The 18,233-nt window shown below is 43.9% G+C and overlaps 1 protein-coding gene across 11 annotated transcripts in view; it reads left to right on the plus strand.

Moving 5' to 3' along the window:
• Positions 1-6,014: 6,014 nt before the first annotated feature.
• The window catches only part of LOC310763403 (WASH complex subunit 2-like), a 43,643-nt gene continuing 31,424 nt past the window's right edge, over positions 6,015-18,233 (plus strand). For 7 of the 11 annotated variants that reach the window (XM_083615516.1, XM_083615522.1, XM_083615524.1 and 4 more), the window contains exons 1-8: positions 6,015-6,444; positions 8,980-9,144; positions 9,862-9,927; positions 12,328-12,498; positions 13,196-13,289; positions 15,029-15,087; positions 15,324-15,368; positions 17,806-17,904. In XM_083615516.1, coding sequence (XP_083471642.1) covers positions 6,253-6,444; positions 8,980-9,144; positions 9,862-9,927; positions 12,328-12,498; positions 13,196-13,289; positions 15,029-15,087; positions 15,324-15,368; positions 17,806-17,904 — 891 coding nt within the window. In that variant the 5' untranslated portion in view covers positions 6,015-6,252. The remainder of the gene's footprint in view (positions 6,445-8,979; positions 9,145-9,861; positions 9,928-12,327; positions 12,499-13,195; positions 13,290-15,028; positions 15,088-15,323; positions 15,369-17,805; positions 17,905-18,233) is intronic. The other 4 variants (XM_083615520.1, XM_083615525.1, XM_083615521.1 and 1 more) reach the window with 1 other exon arrangement.

Raw genomic sequence — 18,233 nt, forward strand, 5'->3', positions numbered from 1 at the left:
CCACCAAAGGTGAAAGAATGTACCTTCAGTCTCATTACATTTCCAACATTTATTATCGGGCAAATGGTAAATTTTTGCAAGCTTGACTGGTGTCATGTACCACCTATAAATCATTTTCATTAAATTTTCTCTTAGGGCATTAAATGCTGTAAATTTCATACCTGCGGTCCATAATTTTTCCCAGTCAGCCATCATTATGTTATGTCCAACATCTTGTGCCCATTTGATCATAGCTGATTTTACCGTTTCATCCTGAGTGTTCCATTTCAACAGCAAGTTATACATTCTTGACAAATTCTTAATTTTTGAATCTAACAATTCTGTTTCCAATTTTGATTTCTCCACCTGGAAGCCAACTTTTTTGTCCAAATTGTATGCCTCCATTATTGGTAGTTGTTTTTCTCTTTGACATCTGGTGGGAGGGCGTTCCACAGGGAGGGTGCCGCTACCAAGAAGGCCCTCTGCCTGGTTCCCTGTAACTTGGCTTCTCACAGTGAGGAAACCGCCAGAAGGCCCTCAGCGCTGGATCTCAGTGTCTGAGCAGAACGATGGGGGTGGAGACGCTCCTTCAGGTATACTGGGCCGAGGCCGTTTAGGGCTTTAAAGGTCAGCACCAACACTTTGAATTGTGCTCGGAAACGTACTGGGATCCAATGTAGGTCTTTCAAGACCGGTGTTATATGGTCTCGGTGGCTGCTCCCAGTCACCAGCCTGGCTGCCGCGTTGAATGCACAAAGCATTGAAAATAAAATAAAATAAAGACTCCTTGTGCTCCACTCCCCCTTTCTTCCCATCCTGGGGGCTCTGCTCTCTGCCTGCCCCCCAGAGCTGGTGCATTGCATGGGGATGGGCTGTGGTGGTTGTAGCCCAATGGAGGAGGCAGGCAGCAGTAGCAATGGAGAAGCCATGGAGGGCATGCAAGTTATTCATTGGCTCAGCAGCCTTGTCTGCACCAACCCGTTTAATATCTCGGAAATCTGTGACTAGGGTGAATCCTAAATGCAGGAATCTTTAAACTGGTGCTGGATTCTGATCGGGCATCACTGCCTTTCCACCATGTTGCTACAGCAAGTTGAGCATTTCTTCCCCTGGTGGCAAAATCCAATTAAATCCTTGATAGTGTCCATCTATAAGCCCAGATGTCAAAGCTTAATGCCAGATGGAGTCCGAAATGATGTTAAGTAGCACAGAGAACAGTGCAATTTCCTAAATGAAACACTTAACCCCTTGAGTCACATCAGTCGGTGGAGTGAAGCAGCCTTTGATAAACAAAATGGAGAATTGCCGAAAACCGTTAATGAGAACTCCAGTATATAACCGCCTGGGAGCCCTGAGGGAGAGAGAAAGGGCAAAGGGGGTGTGTGTGACTAAAGTGGGATGGTGGGACAAGGAAGGGGAAAGGCCCCTCTCTGGAAAGAGCAATTGGTCCTTCTCCTGCCAGCCTGTTGGATGGGAGGAAGCAAGAGAAGGAGAAAGCAGAAAACAAGAGAGAAAAGGGATTGTTCTACCCTCTGGGCTCTGGGCTCACCCACCGCAGGCTCTGGACTACCCAAGGCATGTGGGTCCCAAGGAAATGGCACCCTCGATAATAATGCAAAAGGTTTCTCATCACTATTGTATGCTACTGGCTCCCAGAGTAGCTCCTGATCATAGCTGTCAACCGTCCCTTATTTGGCGGGAAACTCCCTGATCCCAGCGCCGTGTCCCGCTGCTGTCCCTTATTGATGATGTCCCTTAAATTTCCCGGGTTTCAAAGGAAGCAGCTCCTCTCCCTTCCTGCCTGCCGGCCAGGGAGGAGGAAGGCTCCAACTGTGTTGCTTGGCTGCGTTGCTCACCCAATAAGGAATCTAAGAACGACTGGGGGGTGGAGCTTGCATGCCTTGTGCCGATCAAATCGGCTGCATTGCCTGGGGACTCGCCTTTGCTCAGCGCTTCCCAGCGGAGAGGTGGCGGTGGTTTTCCTTGCTGCATCCCCTTTGCCGGGTTGCTGCGCTGTGGGAACCACCGCTTGAGGCTTCATTTGGCTGCTGGCTGGGCTTTCTGCCTTTGGCTCGGAGGGGCTCAGAAGTTGAACATACCTGTGCTGGGAAAATCCCTTATTTTGGCTGCTGATCGCTTATTTTTGAGGCTGCTGGTCCCTTATTTTCAAATCTGTAAGTTGACAGGTATGCTCCTGATGTTCCCCACTCCCAATATGCTTGCAACTATGGCTGGGTCACCTAGGCTACATTTGAACTAACATATTCAGGGCCGGCCCACCCATGAGGCAAGGGGCCTCAGGCAGCAGGATCTACACATAGGGTTGCCACTTGTCCTGTATAATACAGAGCAGGCCCCTTTTCTCCTCTGCAATGCCCTTTGAATCCCACTTCCTGCTCATTCCCAAAGTAGATCTTTATCCCCGCACCCGGTTCCCAATGTATAGGTTCATTCACCCCTTCTACCAAAGATGGGGAAGGCGCCATTTTGTCGTTCGCCTTGGCTGCCAAAATCTCTTGGTCCGGCCATGAACCTATTGATCCCTCACTTGTTAGACTGAGATCTAGGGCAGGGAGATAGTTGAGCCAGAGCCTTCATAGCTCCGTGGCTGGAGCTGAGATTTTAATTGCATTGTCGGAAGAGTCCGCTTTGGTTATTTTAGCCTGAAGAGCCTGAGTGTCTAACCTTTTTCAGAAATGGAAAAAAGAATTGAGAATCAACAAGTTAATATGCCTACGCTACCATTTCACCCCTTGTAACAACTAATTATGTCAGAAGAACGGGATGAAAGGAGCCTGAATGTCTGAACAGCTGGTCCTTTTTTCTTGCCTGCTAGAATGGGAGACAGGGAAACACATTTTTGAGGCTTACTTAATTCAAGGGTGAGGAAAGCTGTCTTGATAAAATAATCTTGGGTGCTTGATTGTGGAAACACAACACCCCCCCCCCACTCCGGTGATGTAAGGCTAGAGAGGATTCTAGTAATCTTTTACTATTTTTCAGGCTTTTAAAGGTAAGTTTTCAACTGGAACTGATGGAGAGTGTTTATGAAGTAAACCCCTTTCCAATAAGATCTATATATCAGTGTATCAAATACAGTACAGCCCAAGGAAATGTTTATTAACCTATGTCTCTGGGGGGAAATGTTACTCAAAATCGGAGCAAATTGATACTCCAGACTGCTTGGCATTTCCAAGAGTAATTCAGTGAGGGACTGGCTAGAGAACAGCATTGGAAAGGGCTACAAACCTACTGCTTTTGCCAGTCAGCCCAAGAAAGGATTTTTGCACCTGCTTTTTGCAAGTTGCCCAATTCATGATCACATCAATAGTCACTTCCAGAGGTTCCATGTTCCTTTGCCCCACCTTGTGGCCAAGACTAGGTAATTTCATGTAAACCCAACTGGTTTAAAAACAAAAACTTTTTGGCCTTCATATACTCTGCAGGATTGCTGTAGGAGTTCAGCCTAACACTTGCAAGATACACCACATAAAATGGTTTTAGTCCAGTATGCTATTAACTAGGTACCGGAAGATCACAAAACTGAGTTCTGGATTCCAAAGGGCAGAACTGCTGATTCCAACATTAATTACAATTAATTTGAGGGTGCGGATTTGAGAGTGCAGATGTTATACTGGAATCATGCTGGCGAGACCTTCTGGAATAATTCTTGACATGTTTATTACAAGATATTGTATATACTGGTACACTGATCATGAAGAGTTTTGCAACCTACTGTTATGTGAGTTTTCTTTTTTGTACCTTGTAAAAATAATATACCATTTTGTTCATTTCTATACAATTTTCACAATCAATAAAAGGTTACATTTAATTTTAAAAAATCAGAGACCTTGAATCAAAACCGCTGTTGTAAATGTCGACAATGGAGTGCAACGGATTTGTAAAAAGTTGTCAAATTAAACAGAACAAAAACTTGCTTCTTCTTGTAAATTCAACAGTGTAAATGAGTTTTGATGGATGCAATAATGGTTTTTGTAAAATATGCAGGGATTTATGATATGTCAAACGAACCATGGAAAGAGGAGAAGAAGTCATTTATAAGAATGTAAAATGAGTATTCTAAATTGTAATATATATAATATAGCTTGGGTTTTTCTTCTTTTCTTTGTCCTCCCGTTTGTTTTGAGCAGCTATGTTTTGAGCTGCTCTTATTTTAGCTGCCAGGGGGGAAAGGCGGGTTATAAATAAAGATCTTCCTCTTCATCACCTTCACTCTCAGAACCCCACATGCTTTTGTTGAGATTCCTGCACTGCCGGGGCGCATAGCTGTCAACCGTGCCTTATTTGGCGGGAAACTCCCTTATCCCAGCGCCATGTCCCGCTGCTGTCCCTTATTGATGATGTCCCTTAAATTTCCCGGGTTTCTTTTTTTTTTCCCATCACATTATTTTTCATTTACTTGTTTCTTGGACCTCCTCATACCTCTCTTTTTTGTATTCCAATTCAATTTATTAGCTCAGCAATTTGTTTCCCTCTTTATTCTACCCAAATCTTTATTCTTAAATTGTTGTGATCTTGAAATTTTACTTTTATAAACCCATTTTTTTCATATTCTTTTAACCCATTACAGCTAGAAACCTCTTAATTTTAATCCAACATTATTCTAAAGTTCATTAATTTTACAATATCTCTGTAAATAATCTTTAAATTTCTTCCAATCTTCTTCCACTGACTCTTCCCCCTGATCTCGGATCCTGCCGGTCATTTCTGCCAATTCCATATAGTCCATCACCTTCATCTGCCATTCTTCCAAAGTGGGTAGATCTTGTGTCTTCCAATATTTTGCAATAAGTATTCTTGCTGCTGTTGTGGCATACATAAAGAAAGTTCTATCCTTCTTTAACACCGATTGGTCAACTATGCCCAGAAGAAAGGCCTCTGGTTTCTTCAAGAAGGTATATTTAAATACCTTTTTCAGTTCATTATATATCGTCTCCCAGAAAGCCTTAATCCTTGGGCACGTCCACCAAAGGTGAAAGAATGTGCCTTCATTTTCTTTACATTTCCAACATTTATTATCAGGCAAATGATAAATTTTTGCAAGCTTGACCGGGTTTCATGCTCGCCCGGCTCGGGAGGGAAGCAGCGGCTCGGGGTCCTCCGCCTCAAGAGAGAGCGCGCACGAGCTGCCGCATCTCCGTCTCTCCCTTTCCCCCCGGGCACGTTGTGAGGAGACGGGTGGCAGCGGGCGGGCAGGCAGCCCCTCTCTTGCGAGACTTCCGCCGCGCTGCCAGGGGAAGCCGGAGGTGGCTGAGGAGGCAGCCTGAGGGAGGAGGAAGAGGAGGGGATGGGGAGGGATGCAGAAGGGCGGTGTTTCGGCGCGCCTCATGCCAGGCTTGCAGGCGGCATGGGCGAGAGTCTCTCTCCCTCCCCCCCCCCTCAGGCAGGGAAGGGCCGATGGAACTCCTCGCCCCAGGACGTGCTGCTTAGCATCCCCTCCAACCAGTGCAGCATCTTAATGTAGTGATTTCCCCCTCTGCATCCCTTTCATAACTCTATTTTTAACAATCATTTGTCCATCCATAGTTCAAATTTTTACTACAAGTTTTCTGTCAATCCTACCAATGTATGTAACTCTTGGCAATAGCTTTCCAACTAAATTATAAACTTTCCCCATTCTTTATTAAAGAGGTCCTCTTCCTGGTTTCTAATTCTGCCTGTAAGCTTTGCCATCTGGACGTCGTTCATCAGTTTTGTCTGCCCCTCTTCTTTGGTGGGAGTTATAGACCCTTAGGATCATCTAGTCCAACCCCCTGCAAAACAGTCAGTGGCAGCCAAAGCAGCATGGCTCCATCAGTGGCGGATTTCTGCATAAGCCAAGCAAAATCCCTTATTTTGGCTGCTGATCCCTTATGTACAAATCTGTAAGTTGACAGCTATGCCGGGGCGGGGGTGGACTAGATGACCCACGGGCCCCTTTCCCCTTTCTGAACGATTCCATGAGAAGGGGGCGGGGCTCTATGTGGAACGTACAGCCTCGCCGTGCGCGCGTGCGCGCACGCCAGCCCTTTCTCGCGCATGCGCCCTCACGGTTCCCTCCCTCCCCCCCCCCGCCCACTGCGCTTCCGAAATCTCGAAATGAGGCCGGAAGCCGCGGCGCGCGGGGCGGCTCTTCCCTTTTTTTTCCATGCCTCTAACAGCCGGCAGCCCAGTCACGCGACCCGCCCGGGAGGAGTCAGCTGACCGCTGGACCGAGGGTGGCAGTTAAACCGCCGTCGCGAGGGGCGCCTCAGCGTCTTCCCGTCAGCGACCATGTCGTCGTCGGCCGCTTCTCCTCCCGCGTCGTCCTCGTCGTCGTCCTCGTCGGGGGCGGCGGCGGCGGCGGCGGAGGCTCCCCCCGGGGCTACGGCGGCGGCGGCGGCGCTGCTGCTGTGGGAGCGAGCCTGGTCCCTGGAGGAGGTCCGAGCCGGGAGCCCCTGCTGGTCCTTGGCCGCCGACGCGGGGGTGAGAGGCCGGGGCCGCTGCCGGATAAACGCGTCGTGAGGGGGCTGCCAGGCGTTTGCCACCCTGGCGGCGGCAACAGCGCTCCTGAGCGCGTGCAGAGAGCGCAGCCCGTGACCAGGGTGCCTGCGGAGGGCGGGGGGGCGTTTCTGTCGTTCCCCTTGCCCTGCCCTGCTAGGGTCGCCACCTATCCTGTGTAATACGGGATGGCCTCCTGCTTCAATATAAAATGCTACGTCCTGTGCTGATAAATATTCGTCCAGTATTTCAGGTCTCTCTCTCTCTCTTTGCAAAACAAAAAAAAAAATTCCTTCCAGTAGCACCTTAAAGACCAACTAAGTTAGTTCTTGGTATGAGCTTTCGTGTGCATGCACACTTCTTCAGATACCTGAATCTGAAGAAGTGTGCATGCACACGAAAGCTCATACCAAGAACTAACTTAGTTGGTCTTTAAGGTGCTACTGGAAGGAAAAAAAATTTTTTGTTTTGACTATGGCAGACCAACACGGCTACCTATCTCTTTGCAAAGTTAGGGGTCCTAACTTTGGTTTTTTGTTTTTTTAAGATACAATTTATAAATTTTATAATAACAACAACAACAAAACCAAAATAACATCATATCAAAAATTTAACTCATATATCTTAATTGACTTCTCTCCAATCCCAATCCTGGTTCCGTTATTTTATACTAATTCATGCACGTCTGTAGCATCTTATATTCTTCACAGTCCAATTTTAAAATCTTACTCATGTTGTTACAAGTGACTTTTAGAAGTTTGCCTAATGTAGAAACCTATACACAAAGCTTGCAATATATGCCTTAAACATTTTTCCTTTTTTTTAAAAAAAGTCCTTTTCTTTCTTGGGTTTCAATTATGTAATATGTCCTGCATTGTTCAATAGTTTGTTTTGCCAATCTTCTTCATCTTCTTTGGCCAAAAGCATGTGTTTTTTTAAAGGGGGTGTGAAATGTCGTGTGTTTAAGCTCCAGATAGCCAAGCACAAGATTTGCGAATTTGTGTGCATGTGTGACAAATTCCAGAGGGGCCATCCTGTTAGGCTGCACTAGGTTGTAATGTAATGGATTGTTTTGAAGTCACTTCAGCGCCAGATGAAAAGAAAAACCCACCCGGCTCTGTCCTATGTTTTGCCAGAACAAAGATGGCAAACCCTACTTTCCGCTTCCTATGCTTTAAAAGCCTCGGTCACCTCTTTCTTGCCTATAGGGAGAAGGGCACAACATGCTCCAGGTAGCAGGCATGCACTGCCAGAAGAATAAGAGGAATCATAGAACTGTAGGGTAAGGGACCCCGAATCTCAACTATAAAGCATCCATGGCAGATGACCATCCAACCTCTTCTTAAAAATCTCCAATGAAGGAGAGTCCACCACCTTCTAAGCAAGTCCCATTTTGTTGTCGGAACAGAAGGAAGAAGTGGCTTGTGTCTTCCTTTCAGAAATGAGCCACCCTTCTGCTGGCGGTGGAGTTGCAAAAGTGGTGCGATGTTAGTGCCCCACCTCTCTTCCTTAAGTGTGGTGGTGCCTAAAGGCAGTTGGGATGCAAATTGTGGCACTGCCACCTGTGTGTTGCAAGTGTGTGGACATTTGCAAATCACCCAGGAGACGGACGCAGCCTTTCACCCCATTGCTTTGTGCATCATAAGAGATGATCTCTTACACCCATGGAAAGAATGTGTGTGTGTGGCAAGCTCTGCCCACATGGGCATGGCCAGGGAGTTGCAGGGGGGCAGCTGCCCCCCCCCCAATCAAGTAGAACAATAAAAATACTACACTAACTGACCATTTATGTTGCAGATAGTTTGGTTCTGCCCCCCCACAACAAAAGTCCTGCAGCCCAACATAAATCCATGCATACCTACCCCACTTCACATAGCAGCCATCTCCCCCCCCCCCCCCACCCAGAGTTCTGAACATAATACTCCTCCTTGCAAGTAATCCTGATCTGATTAGGGTCCATCCTTGCACTCAATAAATGCCAGAAGGATAGCTAGCTGCCAGATGTGTTGGTGGGAGTGGCAGGGTTGACCTATGCAGCCCTGCAAGCACGTACTTGTTTTTACAATGTGTATGGGAGTGGTGGTCATCTGAACCCTCTTAATGTCAGACATGTGGGGTGTGGTAGGGTATAAGAGGTCTTCCCAATAGCCATGTTCTGCCTGTGGAATTCCTTGGGGAAAACAGCCTTGTGGGCCAAATGGGCCTGTGAGCCAAGTTTGGTCTGTGGGCTGGAGGTTCCTCACACCTTCTATAGTACATAGAGCATCATGAGGTTCAACTTTGTTTATTACAGTTCAGATTCTACTCTCGGTTCATTCTCCAAGAATATGGTTGTTACACAGTCAGTAGTATATTTTTAGCTGCTTTCTAGCTACCTGTGTTGCATTTTTTAGTTGCTGGATAGCAAGCTTAATTATTTTGTAGGAAGAACACTTTCCGGTTCTCCTTGTCTTACAACATTACTTCAGTTTCTAAGCTATGGCTTAAAAGTCTGAGCAAGTGCATATTCTGTTTTTGTAGCTGTTGCGGTTCTTGCAAGAATTCTCCCAGCAAACTATCTCCAGGACACATGAAATCAAGAAGCAAATGGACAGGCTGATCCATGAAACCAAGAGTGTAGATTGCCGGCTGCACAATGTCTTCAATGGCTTCCTCATGCTTTCAAATACACAGTTCATTGAAAATGTGAGTGTGCAGTAATTGAATACTATGATATGAACTGAGATATGCTTAAGCCAACTCTGGTGTAGTATGAGAAGGCATCATAGAAGGAAGTGCTCATAATGAACAAAATGGTTCTAATAGATTTGATTTGTGTGCCTATCCCTTGTACCTCTGAGTACAATATCATGTAAGCATGTAATTGATTACTGGGTGCTTTTGAATTCCATAATGCAAGGATAGATTCTTGCTCTCTGAGATGTGTAAGAAACGGGATGCAAACATGAAAACTGAGGAATGACTGACTTGTTGGACAGTGAATTTTCAGATTATGCTATAGCATAACTAGTTTTAAGTGAAAGGGAGCCAAAGTACGTGGGTAAGGGGAGCTGAACACACCTCCAGGCCACCAGATTTACAACCCCCAGCTCCTTTCTTCACTATCATTTTTTCCACTTGGGGATCATATGCATGAAGTGAATGAATCATTTTAGGAGAGGGGCTATGGGGGAGGGGGTATTGTTTGGCTCTTTGGCTTGAAAGCTCCACCCACCCACGTTATCTGTGATGGTGCAGGCTAAACAGATGCCATAATCTGGTTTCATTTGGCACTTGCTGTTCAGCTCTTCCACTGAAAAGTATTAATAGTACAGGTAGCATGGTGACTTGCCTTTGCTTGTGAAGGCTATTTGTATCGGATGCTGAAACTTAATAAAAAAATGTTTGAATTAAATTTTATAGAGAGTGTATGACGATGAAGTGGAAGAAGCCATATCCAAATCTGAAGTGAGCGACAGGCCAGAACAGGCAAGTGGATTACATAAGAATATGTAATAATACATAAGAATATGTAATATATTGGTAATGGTAACCTTCAATATTTATTTGCAATGCTGAAGATTACAAATTGAAAGTTCAGGGAGGGTGGGAGGAGGTATTTATCAATGGCAGACTCTCCCCACACTTGCCAAAAAATGAGTTCTGCTTTAATCATGGAGGATTCAGATGCAGAGGGCAGTGATGGCTGATAGGAAGCTTCTCCTCTGCAAGAGCAAAACTGCAATATTTGCAGGCCATTGTTATATTTTGAGAGTAGTCAGTGTGTGTCAACCACCTCCTGCCTACCAGCTCCTGGGTCCTCTCTGGAGCTGCCAAGCAAGCACATTCAATCTCTGCCTCCTTACACCTCCCAAATTACCTTTCTCTTTCCACCATTCTCTTCCTTTCTCTGAGGTGGGGAGGGTGGGAATCTGCTTGTTGAAAGGTTCAGGAGGATGAGCTATAGTTTCAGAGGGTGGTGTCCAATGGTAGTTTGTTCCCCTCTCAGCTTCCCACTTCCTTTCTCTAATGTGTAATAATGGATTTCATGTGCTTGAGGCACAGGTGAATCATTCCATTTGAAAGCCTTCAGATGAACGGTGTTCCTGAGTGCTAAAGATCCTATTTTTTATGGCTTTAGTCTTCGAGAGAGACTGTAATTCCATCTTTGGAATTTCCTGCCGTGTTGTGTTATCATTCTTGATAGTTTCACAGAGTGCAATTTAAAAGGCAGACGTGTCAAAGACAGTGAATTGTTTCAGGATTGAGCTCATCACATCCCCTCCCCAACATGATATATGATATACACACTCCATTCATGCTCCCAGTTGTGTGGATAACTTATCTGCACAATCGCAAATGGGGAAACATCAGTTTTGAGAACCCATGTGGATTGCCCATGACATGCATGAAGTTATTTGTGTGGTGAGAAAGAGGGGTACCCACTTAACCACCACATGAAAATTCTCACCCCAGCAAATGTCTAAACCTGGTCATCAACTAGTCAAGCTGCAGTTAGATATAATAATTATCACTCAAGCCAAGCAGTAGTTCTGCAGTTGGGAACTGTAAATGCTATTTGGGGTCCTTTTGTTTTTCACTTTTGATGGGAAAATGAACGCAGTTAAGTAGAGCTGCCATCAAAGGCTGTTTGTACAGTGCAGAATGTCCTCTTGCAATCTAAGCCTATTAAACTTGGCTTGAGTCTACTTAATTGGCAAACTGCTGGCTTCTAGGCACAATTCAAGCTGCCGCTTTTGAATTTAAAAGCTCCAAGTGCTCTTTTTGTCCATTACAATCTTTTGACTTATTAGAGAAGGGCTGTTTTCAAGGACTGGCCCTAGTCTTGTAAAATCTGTCTGTATTTGAGTTAAAACTTGTTCATTGTTGCTCCAGAGGGCAGGATCAATGGGCCAAAATTCCAGGGAGGCAGATTTTGACTAAACAATAGGAGAAACTTCCTAGTGTAATAGCTGTTCAACAGAGGAATAGACCCCCTTGAGAGGTAGTGAACTCTCCTTTACTGTAAGTATTTAAATAGAAACTAGATAGCCATCTGTCAGGAATACTGTAGTTGCTTCCTGTAGATCCTGCACTGAGACAAGGATCAGACTAGATCAGAGATAGCCAATGTAGTACCCTTGAGAAACTGTTGGACTCCCATCCTCCTTGACCACTGGCACTGCATTGTCTACCCCTGGAATAGATGATCTCCAAGGTACTTTGCAGTCCTGTGATTCAAGAAAGCTTTTCTTTCCACCCCATCTCTCTCTTTTAAAGTCAGTCTTGCCGTATATGCCTTAACCTTGTGTATTTAGCCCAGGGTGGGGCAGTTGTAGTTCTCCGGATGTTATTGTACTATATTTCCTGTCATCCTTGACTGTTGGCTGGGGCTGATGGGGATTAAAGGCCAAAAACATCTGGAGGGTCACAGGTTCCCCTTTTCTGATCCAGCCTCATGATTGTCAGTATTGCTGCTCATTACTGTCAATTCTGAGTACTCGTCCCTTCCATGTCTTGTAGGAAATGACTATTGGTGATCAGGTTCTGTTGACTTCTTTTATCATGGTTAGTTAGTGCTGCAGTTTTAAGTTCAGCTTATTTGTGTTTTTATGATTGGATTATTATTGCTTTCATATTTGCTTTTTATTTGTTAGCCACTTTGAGTGCCTTCTTCATAGAAGGGAAAAGGAGGGCATTTTTTTTTAAAAAAAAGTCCAGCTTTATGAAGGCATTCCATTCAGGATGTTTTAGCTCCAGATTTAGTAATGCAGCCTGTTAAGAGTGGCCAAGCCATGTTGACCTAAATCCCAACTTTCCCCCTCACATTTTTGAAAAATGAGTATAATGGGAAATTAACAATGAAATGTGGTTCTTTTGATTCTAAAGGAGAAAACCCGTGAACAGAAAGAAGCCGATCTGATTCCCAAAATCCAAGAAGCTGTGAATTATGGGCTGCAGGTGTTGGACAGTGCCTTTGAACAGCTGGACATCAAAGCAGGGAACTCAGACTCTGAAGAAGAAACTAATGAAAGGATAGAACTAATATTAGAGCCAAAGGTAATGTAACTTTGTCTCTAAAAGAGTAAATTTACAATGTTTTAATTTCAAACTTTGCAGAGCAACTACAGTGGTACCTCGGGTTAAGTACTTAATTCGTTCCGGAGGTCCGTACTTAACCTGAAACTGTTCTTAACCTGAAGCACCACTTTAGCTAATGGGGCCTCCTGCTGCTTGGTATATCAGGGAGCTGATATACAGGGGTACCTTGGGTTACAGACGCTTCAGGTTACAGACTCCGCTAACCCAGAAATAGTACCTCAGGTTAAGAACTTTGCTTCAGGATGAGAACAGAAATCACGCGGCGGCAGCGGGAGGCCCCATTAGCTAAAGTGGTACCTCAGGTTAAGAACAGTTTCAGGTTAAGAACGGACCTCCCGAACGAATTAAGTTCTTAACCCGAGGTACCACTGTACTTTACGGTTAGAAGGAAGATCCCAATTGGGAGTTAATTCAGTGAGGCACTCTCATTATTCCTTCTATCCTTATCTGCTAAGATGAGACTCACCTAGAGGTAATTTTGTACTCCCTGGTGGTATCCGAGTACCAAATTTCAAACCTGGAATTGGGAGTTACCATCAAGACAAGACACTACAAATCATTCAATGTGTTTTGGAGTTTTATCTATGAAATGTGTAATTTTGACCTGTGGCATATTCATTTCAAATCTAAAAACACTTTTTTGCCTTTTTTATAGGATCTTTATATTGACAGGCCTTTACCGTATTTAATTGGCTCTCAGCTCTTCATGGAGCAAGATGATGTTGGGCTTGGCGATCTCTCCAGTGAAGGTGTGTGATAGGATTAATAAAGTATTGGTAAATATTGATTTGTGTTTGACTTAAGGCAGGCCAAATACTTCATTACAAAAAATGTTGTAAGGGTGCCTGACAAAATCTTAACTAGCTTGGAAAACCTAAGTCTATGGCTAATTTTTGACGCTTTGAAAAATGTGTCGCTTTTTGATCTTAGTATTTTGAACAATCCACTAGATACTTTGGTTATGACTTAAGTGTGAGATGGCTACTGAATATGTTTGAGTACCCAAAACCATATCTTTTTCAGTTGTCACCTTATGGAACCTATCAGGGTATCTTCTGATGAGCTTTCTCCCTCACATGGTTTTGTTACTGTTGCTCTTATTAAATTTTCCAAAAAGAAACAAAAGCAAATGCAGTCAGAGAATACAAACTACCGTATTTTTTGCTCTATAAGACGCACCAGACCACAAGATGCACCTTGTTTTTGGAGCTTGTTTTTGGAGGAAGAAAACAAGAAAACAAATATTCTGAATCTCAGAAGCCAGAACAGCAAGAGGGATCGCTGCGCAGTGAAAGCAGGAATCCCTCTTGCTGTTCTGGCTTCTGAGATAGCTGCGCAGCCTGCATTCGCTCCATAAGACGCACACACATTTCCCCCTTACTTTTTAGGAGGGAAAAAGTGAGTCTTATAGAGCAAAAAATACGGTAAATTGTTATAAAGACAGTGCTCGGACATTCAAGAATAAAGATCTGTATATTCTCACATACGTTCTTTGTAAAAAGAAATCCTGGTTTTCCCATTTGCTCCACTGGTTCTGTTTCCTGATTAGTGGAAAACTAAAAAGGAAACCGACGCAGGTGGCGCTGTGGGTTAAACCACAGAGCCTAGGACTTGCTGATCAGAAGGTCGGCGGTTCGAATCCCTGCGACGGGGTGAGCTCCCGTTGCTCGGTCCCAGTTCCTGCCAACCTAGCAGTTCGAAAGCACGTCATAGTGCAAGTAGATAAATAGGTACCGCTCCAGCGGGAAGGTAAACGGCGTTTCCGTGCGCTCCTCTGGTTCGCCAGAAGTGGCTTAGTCATGCTGGCCACATGACCCGGAAGCTGTACGCCGGCTCCCTTGGCCAATAAAGCGAGATGAGCGCCGCAACCCCAGAGTCGGTCACGACTGGACCTAATGGTCAGGGGTCCCTTTACCTTTACTGCAGGGATGGAAATGGACTGTGTTGCAGGATCCAGAATTTCATTTCTGTAGGGATGAATTTGAAAGCGTACAAAAAAAAAAATGGTTCCCTCATGGAAATTCAGAGTGCTGATATCCACAGAAACCTTTCTGTGGGAATCCATGCAGCCACTGCTAGTTTTCTTGCAAGGAAAATACTTTTCTTGTCACTCCCATCTTGGACATAGGAACCCAAAGAGGACTGCTCTTCCACTCAATGTCTCTGGGTTTGAAAAATTGAAGTTGCAAGTGAATAGGGAAGTGATCATTATGTGAGTGAAAAGGATTGTCTGATTATGTATTTACTACATTTATATACTGATTTTCTGCTAAAGCACTCAAAACGGTTCATATTTTTAATAATGTAGGAAACATGATACAAATGGAAAAGTAAATCAGGTGTCAGCTCTTTCATATTGTTACAGAAGAGTCAGGTGGAAAGTTGAATGCATAGTTGTGTATAATTATTACCTGGGGAAAGGATCTTGGTATATAGTGAATAAGATGATATGCACATAAGTCTTCTTTGTTTCCGTTCTATGATACAGAAGGTTCAGTAGACAGTGATCGTGGAAGCATGATTGACAGCGAAGGCAAAGATGAAGAGGTAAGAAGGCATGAAGACAATTTTTTTCCCTTGGATATCCACCCCCACCCCCCAGCTTTAAAATGTAAAATTGAAACATTTTGAGGAAATTACAGGGATTTATGGATTTTCATGTTGGTGAATACCCGACTTTATCTGCGGTATAGACCATAAGATTATATGGACATAAGAAGTGAACATTCTAAAGCCTGTATAAATGCTGTTTAATTTAGTCTGAATCTGCTTTTGCCTTTCAGGACCTGGAAGAATTTGAAAATGCAAGTGAGGAAGACCACAAACCGGTAAGAAGTCCACCATGTGTACTCTTTACTAACGTAAAAATTCAGCTTTTCCAAGGGTAGGGAGTGGGCCATGGATTTTGAATGTTAGAAATCTAACCGTGGCATAAGTGTACAAATGGCCTCATGGGGTATCTTGGAAATAGTAATATTTCCAATGTTCTTTAAGATATGCACCTTCCTTGTTAGATCTGACTACTGAACTCCAATATTTTAAAAGTACAAAGTAGATAAAGGGCTGTATTTAACTAAACTGTTGCTCTAGCAGAAGCCAGCACAAGGATTTCTGCTAGCGCAATAAGGTTTCCCCCCCCTTTCCTCCCCTCCATGTGCTACATGCCATCCCTAAAACTTCTCTGAAGGGTTGGGGGAAACCCTGGAACAAATTTTTTTGGGGGGGGAAGGGGGGGAAGGTTTCATTGTTTGAGAAAATCATTGTGCTGACAGAACCTTAGCCTTTGTGCTATGTTGAATGCAACCCATAGATCATGGGTCAAACCTAATAAAATGTGTGTGTGTTTAAAAAGAGACAAATGGAAACTGATTTTTCTTAAAGGGTTCTACAAATAATTTTAGGTAGCTATTGTCTTAACTTAAGTTTTCTTTACAGAATAGAGTCCATACTAATTCGTTGCTTTTTGTTCATAGAAAACATTTTTTTTTTGTTAAACCAAAAGAAAGAGATGTAAAAGTGACTATCAAAGAATCTAAACATGTTTCCAATAGATTTAGTATATATTTAGAATTGCTCAGAGTTCACTGGTTAAATATTTCAACTTTAAATGTGATATTTAATAAATTTTCCTTTTGTATGAGATTGGGGGAATTAACTATAAAATGGATGGGAGCAAGCAAGCCCTGATGGCTTTGAGAGAAAAGAAGGAGTTTCCTTCTTCTACTTTGCCTTCCTCCCTGCTAGATTATTTAGGTTTGATTAAAAAAAAAAAGCAAATGAACCTGATAAGCTCCAGCTCTGAGCAGAGACACAAACTATTCCTCCACATGTCTAATGGAAGATCTTAAGAAAGCTGCAAGCAGCACTGAGAACAAGTGGCAGCAACTGTTATAAAAGTAGAGAAGTTGTCAATTTTAACAACCAAACATGATGCACAATCAGTGGAGGTTCTGTTTTGCAAAATCAGCCTGCCAAAATACAGCTCTGTGTATTCATATTCATACATGTGACCACTGTTGCAGCTTCCTTAGGTAAAGGGACCCCTGACCATTAGGTCCAGTCGTGACCAACTCTGGGGTTGCGGCGCTCATCTCGCTTTATTGACTGAGGGAGCCAGCGTACAGCTTCCGGGTCATGTGGCCAGCATGACTAAGCCGCTTCTGGCGAACCAGAGCAGCGCACAGAAACGCCGTTTACCTTCCCGCTGGAGCAGTACCTATTTATCTACTTGCACTTTGACGTGCTTTCGAACTGCTAGGTGGGCAGGAGCAGGGACCGAGCAACGGGAGCTCACCCCGTCGCGGGGATTTGAACCGCCGACCTTCTGATCGGCAAGTCCTAGGCTCTGGTTTAACCCACAGCGCCGCCCACATACCTGCAGCTTCCTTACCCAGCTCTAAATAATACTAGGTATGCTCAGTGTTCTCAGCTGATTTCTGGCGGGGAGAAAGGCAAATCATGAAGTTGCTTCAGGGTTGGGTTAGGTTGGCAGTGGATGCTCCTGAAAATGGTACATGGATGCTATTTTATGGCACGCTACGTTTGCACACACAGAGCACTGATTTTCCTGATAATGGGGACAAGGGTATGGTCTTACAGCTTTTGCTGCAGTTGTGAAGATCAGATTAGTCCCCAAGACTGGTGGCCATCTGGTGAGCACAGTTAATGGGGGAACCTTATGAACCCTAGGTTCATTGGCAAATGCCCAACTGTTCTGACCAGTGGCACTGGCCCTGCTTGACTCTGTATAGCATAGCAGGTTAAAGTGATTCCAGGCACTTCAACTGACAATATCTGCCTTGGGAAAGGCTTTCATGGAAATGAAACATAAGACTGTGTGAGAGAAGAATACTCTACTTGTCATACAGCTTTCGACATCAGGTTGAATGCTCCTGTTGTCAGAAAGGAAAGCTACTCCCTGACAAGCATTGACTCTAAAGCTGGCTCAATATACTTCATCAGATGCCTTCGTTATATATTTTTTGTTGCCACGTGAAACTGTTCCTGTTCTACCAGGCCTTTGGCTGATTAATATTCTGCAGACTTTTAAATGCGGTTGTGGGAGGGAGGGTTATTGTTTTGTTCTTTCTGTCTTAATTATTTATTTGTGCTTTTTTATGTTGTATTTTTCTATTGTGAACTACTCTCAGATCTTTTGATGAAGATTGATTATAAAGCCATTAAATGAAAAATAGTAAAATAAAGTACTACTTTCTGTCTCAAGTGTCCTGGAGCATGAAGTGTGGTGTGTGTTTGTTTTTTCAGAGAACGGCACTGATGAGTGACGAAGATGATTTTTTTGGTGACTCTGAAAAAGGGGAAGACGATGATGAAGAAGGTGACTTAGAAGAGAACGCAAGGCTGGTAAGTGATTGCTGCCTGACGTCATTTCTAGTTTTATTCAGAAAAACTTCGGACAAAAAAAAGACATGGGGGGGAGGGGAAATATTTAGAAAAGGACAGAAAACTCTCTGATACAATTCAGTTGGCTCAAAGCAGGGCTTTCTTTCTTGGTGCTGTAGATAGGCTAAGACTAGTTATGACATCTAAAAGTACACTAAGTAAAATCTGCTTGGTTTCTGCTTGGCATATGACCCAGTGGAATGTTTCAATATAATATATTTGTACTGAAGACTGCTTATTCGTAAAAATCATAATAGTAGTTTTGTACTACATTTTTTCTTTGTTTAAGG

The sequence above is a fragment of the Podarcis filfolensis genome, assembly GCF_964270895.1.
Source record: "Podarcis filfolensis genome assembly, chromosome: 5".
Lineage (NCBI taxonomy): Eukaryota > Metazoa > Chordata > Lepidosauria > Squamata > Lacertidae > Podarcis > Podarcis filfolensis.